Here is a 15317-nt window from a genome sequence, read left to right on the forward strand (position 1 = left end):
TTTCCCTGGAGCTGTTCCTTATTCAGGTAATGCCTAGTCTGGTGTTCTCCTTGTGTTCCAGGAAAAGTCCAACTGTGGGAGCTGTTCAGTTTTGTCTCATCTTGGGGAAAGATTTTCCACCAATTGTATCCCTAGGGCTTTCCAACGTGTGTAATGCTGAACTCCTCAGCAGCCACAGCTCCTGGTGCTCTAAGGAATGTTGTGTGTTTGGAGTAGGTTTTCAATGATAATCCCAGACTGGTTTGGGTTGGAAGGGACCTTCAAGATCACCTAGATCCAACCCCCTGCATGGGCAGGGACACCTCCCACCAGCCCAGGTTGCTCCAAGCCCCATCCAACCTGCCCTTCAACACTGCCAGGGATGGGGCAGCCACAGCTTCCCTGGGCAACCTGGGCCAGGGTCTCACCACCCTCACAGCAAAGAATTTCTTCCTCATGTCCAACCTAAATCTTCCTCTTCCAGTCTTAATCCCTTCCCTCTTGTTCTCTCCCTCCCTGCCCTTGTCCCAAGTCCCTCCCCAGCTTTCCTGGAGCCTCGAGTGTTAACACTGATGACCACAGGAATCCTGTGAGCAGTTGTGCTGCTTGTGATAGGAAATACTTGGTCAAAGTGCACAGCTTGAGGGCAGTTCTGCCATTTTTGCTGAAGTGTATCTGAAAAATGAGAATGCAGCTTGTGTGAGGAAATCCTACAGGATCTTTGGTGCTTCCCAACTGTTCTTTAAAAACGGTCGCTTTGCTATTTCATGCTTCCCACCACAGATGCAGCATTTCAGTGTTGTGTGGTTCTCCTGATAAAGAGGTTGACTAGTCTGTTCTACATTTTTGAAGAAGTTTTCCCTCTTCCCTGCCTTCCCTCTGCCTCCTTTCCCCCCAGACCATCACAGCCCTGAGCCCCATGTATGGCAGTCGCTTTGGCTACGCTCTCTCCAACGGGACGGTCGGTGTTTATGACAAGACATCTCGTTACTGGAGGATCAAGGTAAGTCTGAGCAAGGCTGAAGGCTCCCAGGGGGTTGGGTTCTTCATCTCAGCTTCTTCTGATGTTACCCAGACTCCTTAGATGAAGCTTTATACTGAACATGGCACTTAATGTATTTTTTTCTTACCAAATCTACCTTTTTACCTGTCTACCTATCTTACCAATCTCCTTTTTTGTAGATGTGTGCACAATTAATGCCACCTCAGTTTCTTCACTGCTCTGGGGACTATTGGTGGTGGCTTAAACACCAATTCAACCCTGCAACTGGGGGTGCTTCAGCTTCACAGGGACTCACTCTGGTCCAGCCTTTCTAGGTACCACTATAGTTTATATGAGGTGGCTCATCACCCTGTCAGGCTGAGACTTAAAACTGTCTAATGTGGGGGAATCCACCACTTCCCTTGGGAGACTATTCCAATGTTTGTCTGTCCTCATGGTGAAAAACTTGTGTCCCATTGGAATCTCCCCAGGAGCAACTTGTGCTCATAACCCCTTGTCTTTTCCATGGGACTCCTTTTAAATAGGGAGTCTCCATCTTCTTGGGAGCCACCCTTTAAGGACTGGAACATTGTAATAAGGTCTGCCTGAAGCCTTCTAACCATCTGCTTGGATGAAAGTGTATTTAAAGGGAAGATCAGGTCCTTTGGGAGCAGTGAGCTAGATTTGTAATACAAGGGTTAAGGATTTCAGATGTGAGTGACCATATAGATAGTGAGATTCAAACTTCCTGTTATGAGACACCTCCTTTCTGTGATCTCTGGAGCCTCATACTCTGTAGCCTCATACAGTGTCTTATATATATGTTTCAAGCTTTTGGAGTGTAGAAAACATAACCAGGCTCAATTTGTTCATTTTTCTTCTTTTCTGCCCTCAGTCTAAGAACCATGCCATGAGCATCCATGCATTTGACCTGAACTCTGATGGGGTGTGTGAGTTGATCACTGGCTGGTCCAATGGGAAGGTGAGTTGGAATCAGGGGCCAAATGAGGAGCTGTAAATCTGGCAGCTGTGTTTGGACAAGGCTGCTAAGCTGTCTGAAGGAGAACAGCCAAAAAAATTCCAAAGACTTGCTGAAAAAGGAATGCTGAGGAGCTATTGCAGTGAACCTTGTCAGGCTGGTGAGGCATGTGCCAGGTGCAGGATCAGGGGGAAGCTGCTCCCTCTGCTCAGCTCCCAGTCAGGTGCTCAGGTGTGGTCAGGGGTTTCCATGGAAGCAGAGGTCATATGCCACATCCCACAGCTTTCCTGTCCCTTCAGCTGTGCCCACATGCTAATACCCCTCCACGAGGTTTCCTGGATGTTCTCAGGCTACAGGGAAGACAAAGCAGAAGAACAGCCTCAGGATTAATCAAGCATTAGTTAATTTGATGTAAAAGCATTCCATGCAACTCAGACCTAGGCTTTTAAGCCTAGTGCTTGGTATTCCCCCTTTACCAGAAATGACTCTTTTACCTTCCAAATCTCTCCTGGACACAGTTTGCCAGCTTATATTTTGTCAAGCCATGCTTTTTTCTTCACATCTCTCATTACTCTCATTAGCCTGGGGAGATTTAATTAACTTCATATCAAACTGGCAGTCTAGAGCCCAGATATGTTGTAATTTATGTTGGATTAGGTGTTGTATAACATTATTAGAGAGAATCTCTCCTTGTTTTACTCTTTCTTTTTTTCCTGTTCTTTCCCAGTGGAGGTCTCTGCCCTGCTTGTTGGTCTGAAACAGTCCCTGCCTCCTAGACAGGGTGACACTGGGTCCTGAGCTTTGGGAGAGACACAGAACTGAGCCCCCCTCTCTGTTCTCCTCCAATGAAAGATAATTAAAGGTTGGGATATTTGTGTCTAGAAATAAATCACCATCCAGGGGCTGCAGCTAAGAGGAGAGACACTAAATACTGCCTGAAGGTTTCTCTAGTTTAGTCCCACCATCACACCTTCCCAGTGCAGGCCTGCAGTTCCCTCCTTTCCTTCCTTTGGTTTGTAGCTCTGGGAAGCATCTCAGAAGAGCAGTTCCTTTTAGCTGAGTCTGTCTAGAGGTCATTTCTTGGTAGCATTTTTGTCTTGTGTGGTGTTTGGATCAGCAGAGCTGCAAGTTCACCCGAGTTGGCTTTTGGTTAACAGCTCAGAGTACAGCCTGACATCTCTCTTGGAGTTGGCTTTCCTGCTCATGGTGTGTCTTTGGAACTCTTTGTTGTTCCAGGTTGATGCACGCAGTGACCGAACTGGGGAGGTCATCTTTAAGGACAACTTTGCTTCCTCAATTGCAGGAGTGGTGGAGGGGGATTACAGAATGGATGGGAGCACCCAGCTGATCTGCTGTTCCATTGATGGTGAAGGTGAGAGCCTTGCTCAGGGTATTAATTTCCTACACAACAATATCAGGCACATCACATCATCTCAGATGAGCTAAATGTTGTTTCTGTTCCATGGGCATTGCTGTGTGCCAGATTCCCTTTGCTTTATGTGAAGTTAAAGGAGTTTTGAGTTTATACTCTCTGCAAACAGGAGTTTGGATATTGTCTTCTCTGTGATCATCAGTTGTGTTTCATGGTGATCCAAGAAGCTGCCAAAATTCAGGTATGTAAGGGAAAAAGTGCCATCCTGATAATGCAAAGATAACTATATTACAGTACCTGAAGGGGCTCCAGGAAAGCTGAGGAGGGATTTTTGACAAGAGCTTGTAGTGAGAGAACAGGCTGAGAGAGTTGGGGGGGTTCAGCCTGGAGAAAAGAAGGCTCCAGGGAGACCTTAGAGCACCTTCCAGTGCCTGAAGGGGCTCCAGGAAAGCTGGGGAGGGACTTGGGACAAGGGCAGGGAGGGAGAGGACAAGGGGGAAGGGATTAAAACTGGAAGAGGGAGATTGAGGTGAGACATGAGGAGGAAATTGTTTGGTGTGAGGGTGGTGAGAGCCTGGCCCAGGTTGCCCAGAGAAGCTGTGGCTGCCCCATCCCTGGCAGTGTTGAAGGGCAGGCTGGATGGGGCTTGGAGCAACCTGGGCTGGTGGGAGGTGTCCCTGCCCATGCAGGGGGTTGGGACTAGATGATCTTTAGGGTACCTTCCAACCCAGACCATTCTATGATTGAATACAGACTGTGGCAACATTATTAGAGGTGAATGTCCAGGAAATAGTTTTTCCTGTCTGTGATAATTCTTTGGTTGTTTTGCATTGGGTATAGGAGCTTGGAGAGTTAGGGGAGTGTGGTTTGGTTTTCTTCTGAAGATGAATAATTTTGATATAAGAAACTTTAAATGTTAACAGGCCCTTTGTATCCTGGGACTGGAGAGCTGGTGGATTTCTTCTACTGTGCAGTCAAATCAGTCAGACCTGGTTACAATGAGTGGAAACAAATATGATTACTGATGATTTAAATAAGCTCAGGCCAGATTCCCAGGGATGGCTCCAGGAAAGACACTGGTGTGATTATCCCACTGCTTGGCGTCAGTGGCCTGAGCCAGGCAGGTCTGGAACATCCCATTTGGAACAAAAGCCTGTCCTGGTTAAATAACACAGTGTTCTGCTCTCTGTCTTAATGACTGACTGTGGGCATGTCCTGCTCTTGGGCTTCAGCATAGAAAGCTTTTTTTCCCAGGCTCACCAAAGGGGAGCACAGTGCAGAGTCATGAAGATACCTTGGCTTAGCAGGGCTGGGTAGGTTAAATCACTGAACATGATTGTGCTCTTTTGGTGGGCACCTTGTAAACAAACCTTGGGACAACAGGGATCACTTTAGGCTGGAGCCTTTAGGTATTCTTAAATAGTACTGGCCTTGTTTTTGGGGTTATATCAGAGTATCCTAGAATGGTTTGGGTTGGAAGGGACCTTCAAGATCATCCAGTCCCACCCCCCTGCATGGGCAGGGACACCTCCCACCAGCCCAGGTTGCTCCAAGCCCCATCCAACCTGCCCTTCAACACTGCCAGGGATGGGGCAGCCACAGCTTCCCTGGGCAACCTGGGCCAGGGTCTCACCACCCTCACAGGGAAGAATTTCCTCCTCATGTCTCACCTCAATCTTCCTCTACCAGTTTTACTCCATTCCCCTTTGTGCTCTCACTGTGGACAGTGCATCCTCACAGAGTCACTAGAGTTTTATTTAGGGCCAGCATCCTTTCACATGAGGTGTTTTTCTAGTCTTCAGTCTATTTGCTTTCTTGCTCTCATTTTAAAGGAATGGTTCACTCAGAATTAATAGCATGGGTCCCTTTGGTGGAGAACAGTCTACATGCTAAATCCTGGTCAAGTTCCCTGCTACTTTCTCCTGAGCTTACATGGGTAGCATATTCACAGATAGAAGATTTTTGTCCCTGTTTTTCCTTGTCAGCTGCACCCAGAACACACAGCCTGGGAGCAGAATCATCTTTGTCTCATCATCTGTTCATCTCTTCTGCCTCCACAGGCAGGTGGAGATTATTTCCATACCTCTATGCTCCACTGGGCTACTGGGAAACAGGTCTTACCCCTTGAAGTGAAGTATCCCTTGATTTAGGGAAAAATGTGGGTAAATCTTGTTTACTGGCTGATTAGCAGTGACTTAAGAGTCACCTTCAGACATCAGCAACTCCTCTGACCAGCTCTGGAAACCCAGGTCCACATTTTATTAATTTTGCATAATTGCAAACTTGCCTAAGCACCTGGAAGGATGATTGAAGTGGGAATCCTCTTGCAGAAGGACCAGGTGCTACACTTGTCTGGTCAGGTGAAGACAGCCTGAGGGCAGGCTGGAAAATCACCTTTTTTTTTTATTTGAATGTGCAATTCTCTTGTCCTAATCACCAAAAAAAGCCTCTGTGGGTATAAACCAATGCTCAGGTTTTCAGCTGAATAGTACCAGCTGAAGACCAGAATAAGTGTCTGCTGCTGAGGTGGTACAAGGGGTTTCTTGTGACAGAAACTTAAGATCTGGGAAGGCTGTGCAAGGTTTTGCTGAAATTGGGTGTGTTTTGTTTCTGTGCAGTCCGGGGTTACCTGCCAGGAGGTGAAGAGATGAAAGGCAACTTGATGGATACAAGTGCTGAGCAGGATCTGATCCGAGAACTTAGTCAAAAGAAACAAAATCTGCTGCTGGAATTAAGAAATTATGAGGAAAATGCCAAGGTACTACTTAAAACCATCTGTAAGGCCAAAACACACCTTTCTCTTGTGAGTAATCTGGGAAGTGGTTGTGAGGCAGTCCAGACAAGTCAGAGCTGAACCTGTTAGGTAGAGATTGTCTGCTGGGGATTCCTCCTTCTGCATCTACCTTGGTCCTTCTGCAAGTTCAGGACTTGCTGTTTGTATTTTAATAAGTAACATTTTCCTTGCTCCTTCTTCTTCTTGCCAGAACATTTGTGTTTGGAGCTGGATCCTCTTCAGCCCTGTGCTTTGTGACTGCAAATTGGAATTTTCACTGCATGAACCAACTTGGGGGATCAGAGAGGAGTGTTTTGAGAGGGTCAGGTGAATGGGAGCACTGCCAGGAGGAGCACTTGTGGCTTGGTGGTGAAGGTGCAGACATCAAGATCTTGAGGAAGTAGTAAATGAACACCATGGAATTATTTAAGCCTGTGCATATAAATGAATTACATGTTAAGGCCTTTTCTGAATAAAGGTTTGGGGACAGAGCTGACAGGAAAGAGCTTGAGCAAATTGTAGCACAGGTGGCTGCAGCTCTGTGCCTGATCCTTGCTCACAGCCACATGGAGTGTCTGGGAAGGGCTGTGATACAACCTTTTTCTGCAAGAAAAACAACAACTGACCTGTGTGTGTGTTTCCTAGGTTGCTTGAATGCAAAATCTTGCCATTCTGATACTGAGGGGGTGTGTGTTTTGCAACAGGCTGAACTGAACGCTCAGTTGAAGGAAGCTGATGGGCAGAGAGGTGTGATTCCAGCAAACACCCAACTCCAGACAGCCCTCTCAGTTAATCTGGGCTCTGACAGCCAGTCTGCCCACGTGGAGCTGTGCATTTCCACCACAAATGGTGAGTGGAACCATTGACATTCATTCCATGTAAATTCATGCAAACCTGGAGTTAAATTTAGCTGATGATTTGCCTGTCTCCCCTTTATTGTCTGTAATTTCCCCTTTGTGGTTGCTTCCCTTTCACAGAGTTTTGAATCAAACTGGGTTCCTTTGATGGGTTTCAGGGGAGGGGAGTTTGATGGAATTTGTTTCTTGTTATGTGTTATTTTCCAAAGCAATTAACATTGAACTTGGGTAAAATGAGGCTTGGTAATCCCTGCAACACTCCTGGTGTTGACTCTATAAACATGAACCTGTGGCTGTGGTAGTGAGGGTGTTGCATGAAGGCAGCTGGACCACAACTGGATTCATGTGGAACACTGGGACTACTCCAAAACCACCTAGCACCAGGCATGCTGAGAATGCACTGGGGTCCAAATGTGGTCCTGCTGGTCTTCTGGGACATTTTAAACAGTTCCCAGGAGGAGTGTAAAGAGTTGATTGTCCTTAATCCTACACATGGGGGTGGTTTCCTGCCAGTTCATTAAGGAACTGCTTTTTCCTCCTGTTGCTAAGACACAATCATCCGTGCTGTGCTGATCTTTGCTGAGGGCATCTTTGAAGGAGAGAGCCACGTGGTTCACCCCAGCATCCAGAACCTCTCTGGCTGTGTTCGTGTTCCCCTCACTCCACCCAAAGATGTCCCTGTGGATTTGCACATCAAAGCCTTCGTGGGTTACAGGAACAGGTGAGTTTTGTGTTGGTGATCTCTCCTGGTCTCCAAATCTTAACTGTAAGGCCAGGAAAGAGCACTGATGTGGCTTCCTGCTTGTCCCATGGGAAGTGTGCTGTTAATTCCCTGATGTCCCACCTCTCTGTGTTACTGGGAGGAGAGCTGGAATTCCTTCTTAACACTGGCACCCTGATGCTGAGCTCTTCTTCAGCCACAGCCCAAATGCTCTGGAGTCACTGGGACCTGCTGTGCTCCAGCCTTACCTGTAGGGGAACAGTAAGCACTCCTTGTCCCGGGAGTGCCTTCCTGTGGGGCTTTGGAGGGGAAGACAGGCTGTGTCCAAGCTGCCAGCTTCAAGTGGCTGCTTCTCCAGGCCCTGAATGGTTGGTGCTCTGGACCAAGTTCTTGAGCAAGCCTGGAGACACGGTGGTGACTGCCAAGCTATGGAGTAACCCTGGACCCGTTTGTCTTCAGGGCAACTAGAAAGTGATTTCAAGATTGATTTCAAGACAACACTTCTCCAGTTTCCCATAGAAAGAAAATGTCTCTTCATATATACTTGAAAAGAACTTTCTTCCTGCTCACATCTTCCAGAATCAACCTCCTTTCCCTCAACAAGGAGGCATAGATTCCAGCTGGCAGGAAGAACAAGATGGGGCTGAATTCCCTTTTGCTTTTCTCTGTTTGTTTCTATTACTGCTTTTAGTAAGACTTCACTGAACCTGTGAAGAAAAGATCTAATCACATAGTAAAATCCTAAGTCTGTTAGCCTAGAGAATACATTTTCATTGGAAGTATTATGGAAAATTTAAACAATTGGCATGTGGGAAGCCTGGAATTCACAATATCCACTGTGTTGTTTTCCCTGGGGAATAGTAAGCAGGTGATGACATAGCTGTAAGCTGCTGCTGTCAGCAACCAGCTGAAGGAGAACCAGAGGTGAATTCCTGGTGACTGGCTCTATTTTCCCTTTGGATGTTTTCCAGCACACAGTTCCATGTGTTTGAGTTGACAAGGCAACTCCCCCGTTTCTCCATGTATGCTCTGAGCAGCCCTGACTCGGCCACTGAGCCCCTGAGCTTTGTGAACTGCACAACAAATGAGAGGTCCCAGAGGGTGAGTTTCTGCTCTGCTGCCTGTTTCCCACCCCTGTGTGGGTGGAGGGTTTGGAATTAGCTGGAGATTTCCAATAGCTAAGGAAAAATTATGCAGTGAACTGCCCTGCTGGCTTTGGGAGTCTGTGTATTACAGCTTGACTTGGGGATTTATTTATTAGTTCCTTCTTTACAAGATGCCTCAATGGTGGCAATTCCCTGCTTCAGGAATTCCTGCAGGAGCTAATGGCCTGAGATCACGAGGCATTTCAGATACTATCTATGTGAGGGCTGCTGGAATGCCAGAGGCAGGAGCCCTGTAGTGAGTGAGGAATTTTGGAAATGAGCAGAGAGCAGGAAAAAGGCAGCCCAGTGCCTGGATAGCAGCTCAGGTTTCCCAGCAGATGAGCAGCAGTGCTGTGGTTTTGGTTCTAGCAGATCTGAATGGTGGGGCAGTAGTTAGAGCTGATCATTTCCCTCCCAACTCTAGGGCTCTGCCAGATTTACATGTTTACTGCATTAAATGGCCAAGGTAAAAACCAAAATGAAACAAAAAGTTCCCTGTAGCTTGGAGCAGAACTGAGCTTTGCTTCCCAGCTCTCTCTGGTCTCCAGGCTTTTCACCTTGGGCTGTGCTCTCTGGCTGATTTCTGGATTTGATTTCCTTAGGAATATTCATTTTTGGAGCAAAGAGTCAACTGTCCTTATTTTACCAAGTTTGTGACATGGGTTTAGGGGATGAAATGTAGGAAATGAAATTCCCAGGGGAGCCTGAACAGAGGACCCTGGTGCACATCACACGCAGGGACACCTGGTGGTTCTCCAGGCTTCCCACCCAGGTGATGACTGATGTTCTTCCTTTGTTTTTTTTGTTTGCAAGATTGTTATGTGGCTGAACCAGAGCTTCCTGCTACCAGAGGATGTGGAGTTTCAGAGTGCTTCCTTTCAGGTCTGCTTCACTTCCCTTCGGAATGCAGGGCAGCTCTGCATCAAAATCAAGCCTGGAGGAGAGGTGAGTACCTTGCTGGCCAAGGGGAACACCCCTTCAGTTTGACTGCAGTGAAACTTCAGGGTGGTGCCAATGTGGGGCAGGAAAGATGAAGGACAACTGAATGGGCAGAGAAAGACATCATGTTTTCAGGAGGTTTTTGGAAACTTCTGGGTCTCTTTACTCTTAGTGGGTAAAATTTCAGGCCTGTTGATGAAGAAAACTGCTTAGCCTGTAGATCTCCAGGAAGGTTTTTGTTCCCAGACTGAGTGGTTTTAGTTGTAACTGTAACTTTTGCACTGGTCCTGTGTGCTCAGATGCCTCTTTGTCTCAGGGCTTAATAAAAGCCCCTTGAAATCAGTGTCTCCTTATCTACTGAAAGCCAGAGAGCTTGCTCAAGCCACAGGAAGCTCCTGGGGAGAGCCCAGAGGAGGCCACAGAGATGATGGAAGGGCTGCAGCAGCTCTGCTCTGGAGCCAGGCTGGGAGAGTTGGGGTGTTCAGCCTGGAGAAGAGAAGGCTCCAGGAAGACCTTAGAGCACCTTCCAGTGCCTGAAGGGGCTCCAGGAAAGCTGGGGAGGGACTTGGGACAAGGGCAGGGAGGGAGAGGACAAGGGGGAAGGGATTAAAGCTGGAAGAGGGAGATTGAGGTGAGACATGAGGAGGAAATTGTTTGGTGTGAGGGTGGTGAGAGCCTGGCCCGGGTTGCCCAGGGAAGCTGTGGCTGCCCCATCCCTGGCAGTGTTGAAGGGCAGGTTGGATGGGGCTTGGAGCAGCCTGGGCTGGTGGGAGATGTCCCTGCCCATGCAGGGGGTTGGATCTAGATGATCTTTAAGGTCCTTTCCAACCCAAACCAGTCTGGGATTCTATGATTTGGATAGAATGAAGTGCTTTGAGCCTGGGTCACTGCTGGAGAGGCAGTCCTGCTGGGCACTTCTGGGACATGTCTGGGCATGGAAGAGCACTGACGTGCTTTCTCTCCTTCCTGACAGATTTCCATCCACACGGATGATATTGATCTGGCTGGTGACATTATCCAGTCAATGGCCTCCTTTCTGGCCATCGAGGATTTGCAGGTGGAAGCAGATTTCCCAGTGTACTTTGAGGAGCTGCGGACGGCGTTGGTCAAGGTGAGGAGGAGGCATCAGGCCTGTCTGAAGTGGCAGCTGAGCAGTCACTGGGGGCTCTGCTATGAGAAGATCTCTACCTTCCTTTAACTTCCTGGAAATCAGCCAGCCATGGCTTGTTGTATGTTCTGCCTAAAAGACAATGGGACACCCTCAGCTCTTTGGTCTGTGGAACAGGCTCTTCATCCCCAGCAGCTGATTGTTCAGAATCATGAGGAGTGGATGGGGGAGCTGGGACTATTTAGTCTGGAGAAAAGGAGGCTGAAGGGAGGACCTTATGGTGCTCTCTACACCTCCCTGAGAGGAGGCTGTAGAGAGGCAAGTGCTGGTGTCTTCTCACAAGTAACAAGATGAGAGGAAATGGCCTCAAGTAGCACTAGGGGAGGTTTAGGCTGGATATTAGGAAAAATTTCTTCACATAAAGGATTGTTATGCCCTGGCCCAGGCTGCCCAGGGCAGTGGTGGTGTCACTATCCCTGGAGGGATTTTGAAGTCATGCTGATGTGGTGCTGAGGGACATGGGTGAGTGGTGGCCTTGGCAGGGCTGGGTTAATGATTGGACTTGATGATCTTAAAGGTCTTTTCCAACCAGAAGGATTTTATGATTCTAAAGTAAATATGTTGTCTGGGAGGCTGAGCTGAAGATTTGGATCAGGGAGTTTGGTCTGAAGCTCAGCCTGATCATCCCCTTCAGGGCACCAGGGACCGCTCCAGCAGCCAGGGCATGAGAACAGCCCTAGGGGTGCTCATAACTTGTTGGAATGTTACTTCCTAGCCACTGGCTTTAGCTTAAACCAATCACCTGTGTGCCTAGAGTGCCAGGGGCCCTTCCTGATGCCAGTTTGCCTTGGGCAGGTGAACGAGCACCACGCAGTGAACCAGAAGCTCAGTGCTGACATGGCCGAGCGCTCCGTCCTGATCCGCAGCGCGCTGGTGCAGGCCGAGGATGCACGGCTCCTGGGAGACATGTGAGCAGCTGCTGCTGGGCTTCTGGGCTTGGGCTTGAGATGGGCCACTCCTGGCTTTTTTTTTTTTCAGGCAGAGAAGGGCACCAAAAAAACATTGGGGTGGCACAGGGGTTGCCTAATGGCAGATCTCGGTGGAGGATTCGTACCTTTGCTGGTCGCAGTGTGAGCCCGCATGGGGCTTGGTCTTGTTCTTCAGGTGGCAAAGCAGTCTGGGGAAGACAAAAGGGCAGAGGTGTGGAGGCTTAGTGTGGGGTAGGTGGGGTGAATCAGCCTCAAGGTGTGTCCAATTCTAGAACCCCTGACATAAGAAGGATGTGGAGCTCCTGGAGAGAGTCCAGAGGAGGCCACAGAGATGATGTGAGGGCTGGAGCAGCTCTGCTCTGGAGACAGGCTGGGAGAGTTGGGGTGTTCAGCCTGGAGAAGAGAAGGCTCCAGGGAGACCTTAGAGCACCTTCCAGTGCCTGAAGGGGCTCCAGGAAAGCTGGGGAAGGACTTGGGACAAGGACAGGGAGGGAGAGGACAAAGGGGAAGGGATTAAAACTGGAAGAGGGGTGATTTAGGTGAGACATGAGGAGGAAATAGTTTGGTGTGAGGGTGGTGAGAGCCTGGCCCAGGTTGCCCAGAGAAGCTGTGGCTGCCCCATCCCTGGCAGTGTTGAAGGGCAGGTTGGATGGGGCTTGGAGCAGCCTGGGCTGGTGGGAGGTGTCCCTGCCCATGCAGGGGGTTGGATCTAGATGATCTTGAAGGTCTTTTCCAACCCAAACCAGTCTGGGATTCTATGATAATTTACAAAGGTACAATAAGGGAAAATGGCAATAAAAGCTGTCTGTGATGTGTGAACTTTTGAGAACACCAAGAAAGTCTGTGTGTCAGTCCTTTCACTCTGACTTGCTGTGTTCTCCTGCTGATGTCCTGCCTGTACTTTCAAGAGCAGCAGCAAGGAGGTCTGAGCTAGTGCAGGGCAGGGTTAATGCCACAAAGTGACATCTCCTTGTTGAGTTGCTGAGTAAAATAACTTCAAAAATGGTCCTTGACCTTTATACTGACAAACCAGGAATGACTTTCTGCTCCAGGGATGCAAATAACTGGATTGTTTGTTCCCCCAGGAAGAACATGAAGACCCGGTACAGTGAGCTCTATGATCTCAACAGAGACCTCATCAATCAGTACAAAATTCGTTGCAACAATCACACAGAGCTGCTGAATAATCTGAAAGCTGTGAATCAGGCCATCCAGAGGGCTGGGAGGTTAAGGGGTAAGTCTGGGTGTTGGGAGGGGACAGGGAGTCTTGGACCCCACTGAGGTAGAGAAGATGTGTCTTGGAGGCCACCTGGGTTAGTGAAATGACTTGAGGAATTTTGGGGCCTGAAGCTAAATGAGTAGAAATCACCTTTCATTTGTCAGCCAAGTGACAGTGAACTGGGAGTGCCCTGTATGGTCTGGGATCACAGCTTTTTAGGAAAGGACAGTTCTAAGCAGTGGTAAATAAGCTGCTAATTTTGTTGAACACCATTTAGAAAATGTGTTTAAAGCAGAGTTTGAGATCTTCATTTATAATTCTGCTTTTTTTAAAAAAAAAAGCCATCAACTTAAGAAAGGCTGTTTATATTATTAGTTCTGGAGGTCTTAGAGGAAGGAGGTGGTTTTTGTGTGTTTGTAGCATTTCCCTTTCAATAAGTCCTTTAAGCTCTGCCATAGTAGACAAGCAACAGTGAGACCCACTGAGAGGACAAGGGGGAAGGGATTAAAACTGGAAGAGGGAGATTGAGGTTGGACATGAGGAGGAAATTGTTTGGTGTGAGGGTGGTGAGAGCCTGGCCCAGGTTGCCCAGGGAAGCTGTGGCTGCCCCATCCCTGGCAGTGTTGAAGGGCAGGTTGGATGGGGCTTGGAGCAACCTGGGCTGGTGGGAGGTGTCCCTGCCCATGCAGGGGGTTGGATCTAGATGATCTTGAAGGTCCCTTCCAACCCAAACCAGTCCATGATTCTATTATAATAGTGCTACAAAAAACTCTTCAAAGAAAAGATTTTATTCACATATTAGTAAAAATGTGACATTTCAGTGTATGTTAAAAATATTTTTTAAAAACCTCTTAAATTTCAGACCAGACCCAATAGGCATTTTTATCAGTTTCTTACTCAGTAACTGAAGTGATTTTAATTTCTTCCCTATTTTTCCCCTCTCCAGTTGGCAAACCCAAAACCCAAGTGATCAGTGCTTGTCGGGACGCGATCAGAAGCAACAACTTCAACATGCTCTTCAGGATCATGTGTGTGGGAACTGCCTCTTCTTAAAACAGCAGGAGGAGCAGCAGTTGCACAGGGGCAGTGTTTCCACAGCCCCTTACCCTCCTGTGGGGTGAAATAATTGCAGAGGTAGCATATTTAGTGAAGCCATCAGGCAAGAAGTGTTGTTATGCAGACCAAAGAAGAGTAAGCTTTGTGAAGAAAGCATCAGAGTTTAAGTGCAGATATTTATGCAAGACAGAGGTATAACCTTGGAACAGTTATTTTTCTTACAGTAACTTATTTATGTATTTTAATATATTTTGTAGCTAAGGCCTTTTCCATTAAATCATAGACTGGTTTGACTGCTGTTGGTCTGATTTAGCTGAGGAGATGTCTGGTGAAGCTGATTTGTTGAAAAACAAACCAAATCCAAACCACTTTTCTGGTTTTTGCTGAATAGTCTCTTGTGCAGACCAAGCACTTCAACTCCCTGTGTCAGGGAACCCTGGGTTTCCTTGCAGGATGTGCTGCTTTCTGGGTGCACTGCAACTCAGTGCACTTAGGAGCACCAAAGGGATAACATCTTCTTGCTCCTTTGAAGCCAGAAGATCTGTGGAAGCCACCCAGTTCCACCATCCACACAGGGAGGAAGTGGTCTGTTCCATATCTAACATTCTCCCCACACCTGGATTGCAGGAAGTTTTGCTTCCAGCTCCTGGTTCCCTGTTGCTGCTGGAAAAAGAAAACCAACCTGCAGATGCTGGGGTGGGCAAGGGTGCATTTCAGGAACAGCAAAACCAAACTACACACCCAAGCTTGTGCTTGCTCACCAAGAGCTTAAAGGGATCAAAAGAAAAGAGGTACTGAAAAATCTCTTGGCTCCTGGCTTAAACCTGTTTATTCATTGCGGGATGTCTTAGAATTGGATTAAAATACAACAGGAAGGCTGGATCTTAGATCTGAAGGTGTTTTAGAACTGCTGCCAAAGCAAATTTATTCTACAAGCTAAAAATACCTTGCAGAGGACAGAGGGTGGGCCTCAGTGCTCCTTGCATCTCCCAGTGTGTGGCTCAGTGAATGCTGTGTGGGTGGGGAGGAGACAGCCCAGCCCACCCTTGTGAAGTTCTTGGGTAGCTTCTTGGAGCTCCTTGTGTCCTGCAACTGGGCTGTCTGTCCTTGCTCCCCCTGAATGAAAGCCAGAAGCCCAGTGTTGGTTCCAGAGCAGCTGGGGAGTGTGCAGCCCTCTGAATGGGGGATGTCATTCCTG

At 47.9% G+C, this 15317-nt stretch overlaps 1 protein-coding gene across 1 annotated transcript in view; it reads left to right on the forward strand.

Annotated features, from left to right (window-relative positions):
- Window positions 1-14116, forward strand: part of BBS2 (Bardet-Biedl syndrome 2) — a 28656-nt gene extending 14540 nt beyond the window's left edge. Inside the window, exons 6-17 of the mRNA XM_009994905.1 lie at window positions 878-982; window positions 1857-1943; window positions 3177-3312; window positions 5931-6070; window positions 6790-6934; window positions 7492-7663; window positions 8635-8764; window positions 9622-9753; window positions 10721-10858; window positions 11711-11823; window positions 12930-13078; window positions 14010-14116. Of these exons, the coding sequence (XP_009993207.1) occupies window positions 878-982; window positions 1857-1943; window positions 3177-3312; window positions 5931-6070; window positions 6790-6934; window positions 7492-7663; window positions 8635-8764; window positions 9622-9753; window positions 10721-10858; window positions 11711-11823; window positions 12930-13078; window positions 14010-14116 (1554 nt within the window). The remainder of the gene's footprint in view (window positions 1-877; window positions 983-1856; window positions 1944-3176; window positions 3313-5930; window positions 6071-6789; window positions 6935-7491; window positions 7664-8634; window positions 8765-9621; window positions 9754-10720; window positions 10859-11710; window positions 11824-12929; window positions 13079-14009) is intronic.
- Window positions 14117-15317: the final 1201 nt, after the last annotated feature.

This window comes from Chaetura pelagica, unplaced genomic scaffold (genome assembly GCF_000747805.2).
Source record: "Chaetura pelagica isolate M959 unplaced genomic scaffold, ChaPel_1.0 scaffold93, whole genome shotgun sequence".
NCBI lineage: Eukaryota > Metazoa > Chordata > Aves > Apodiformes > Apodidae > Chaetura > Chaetura pelagica.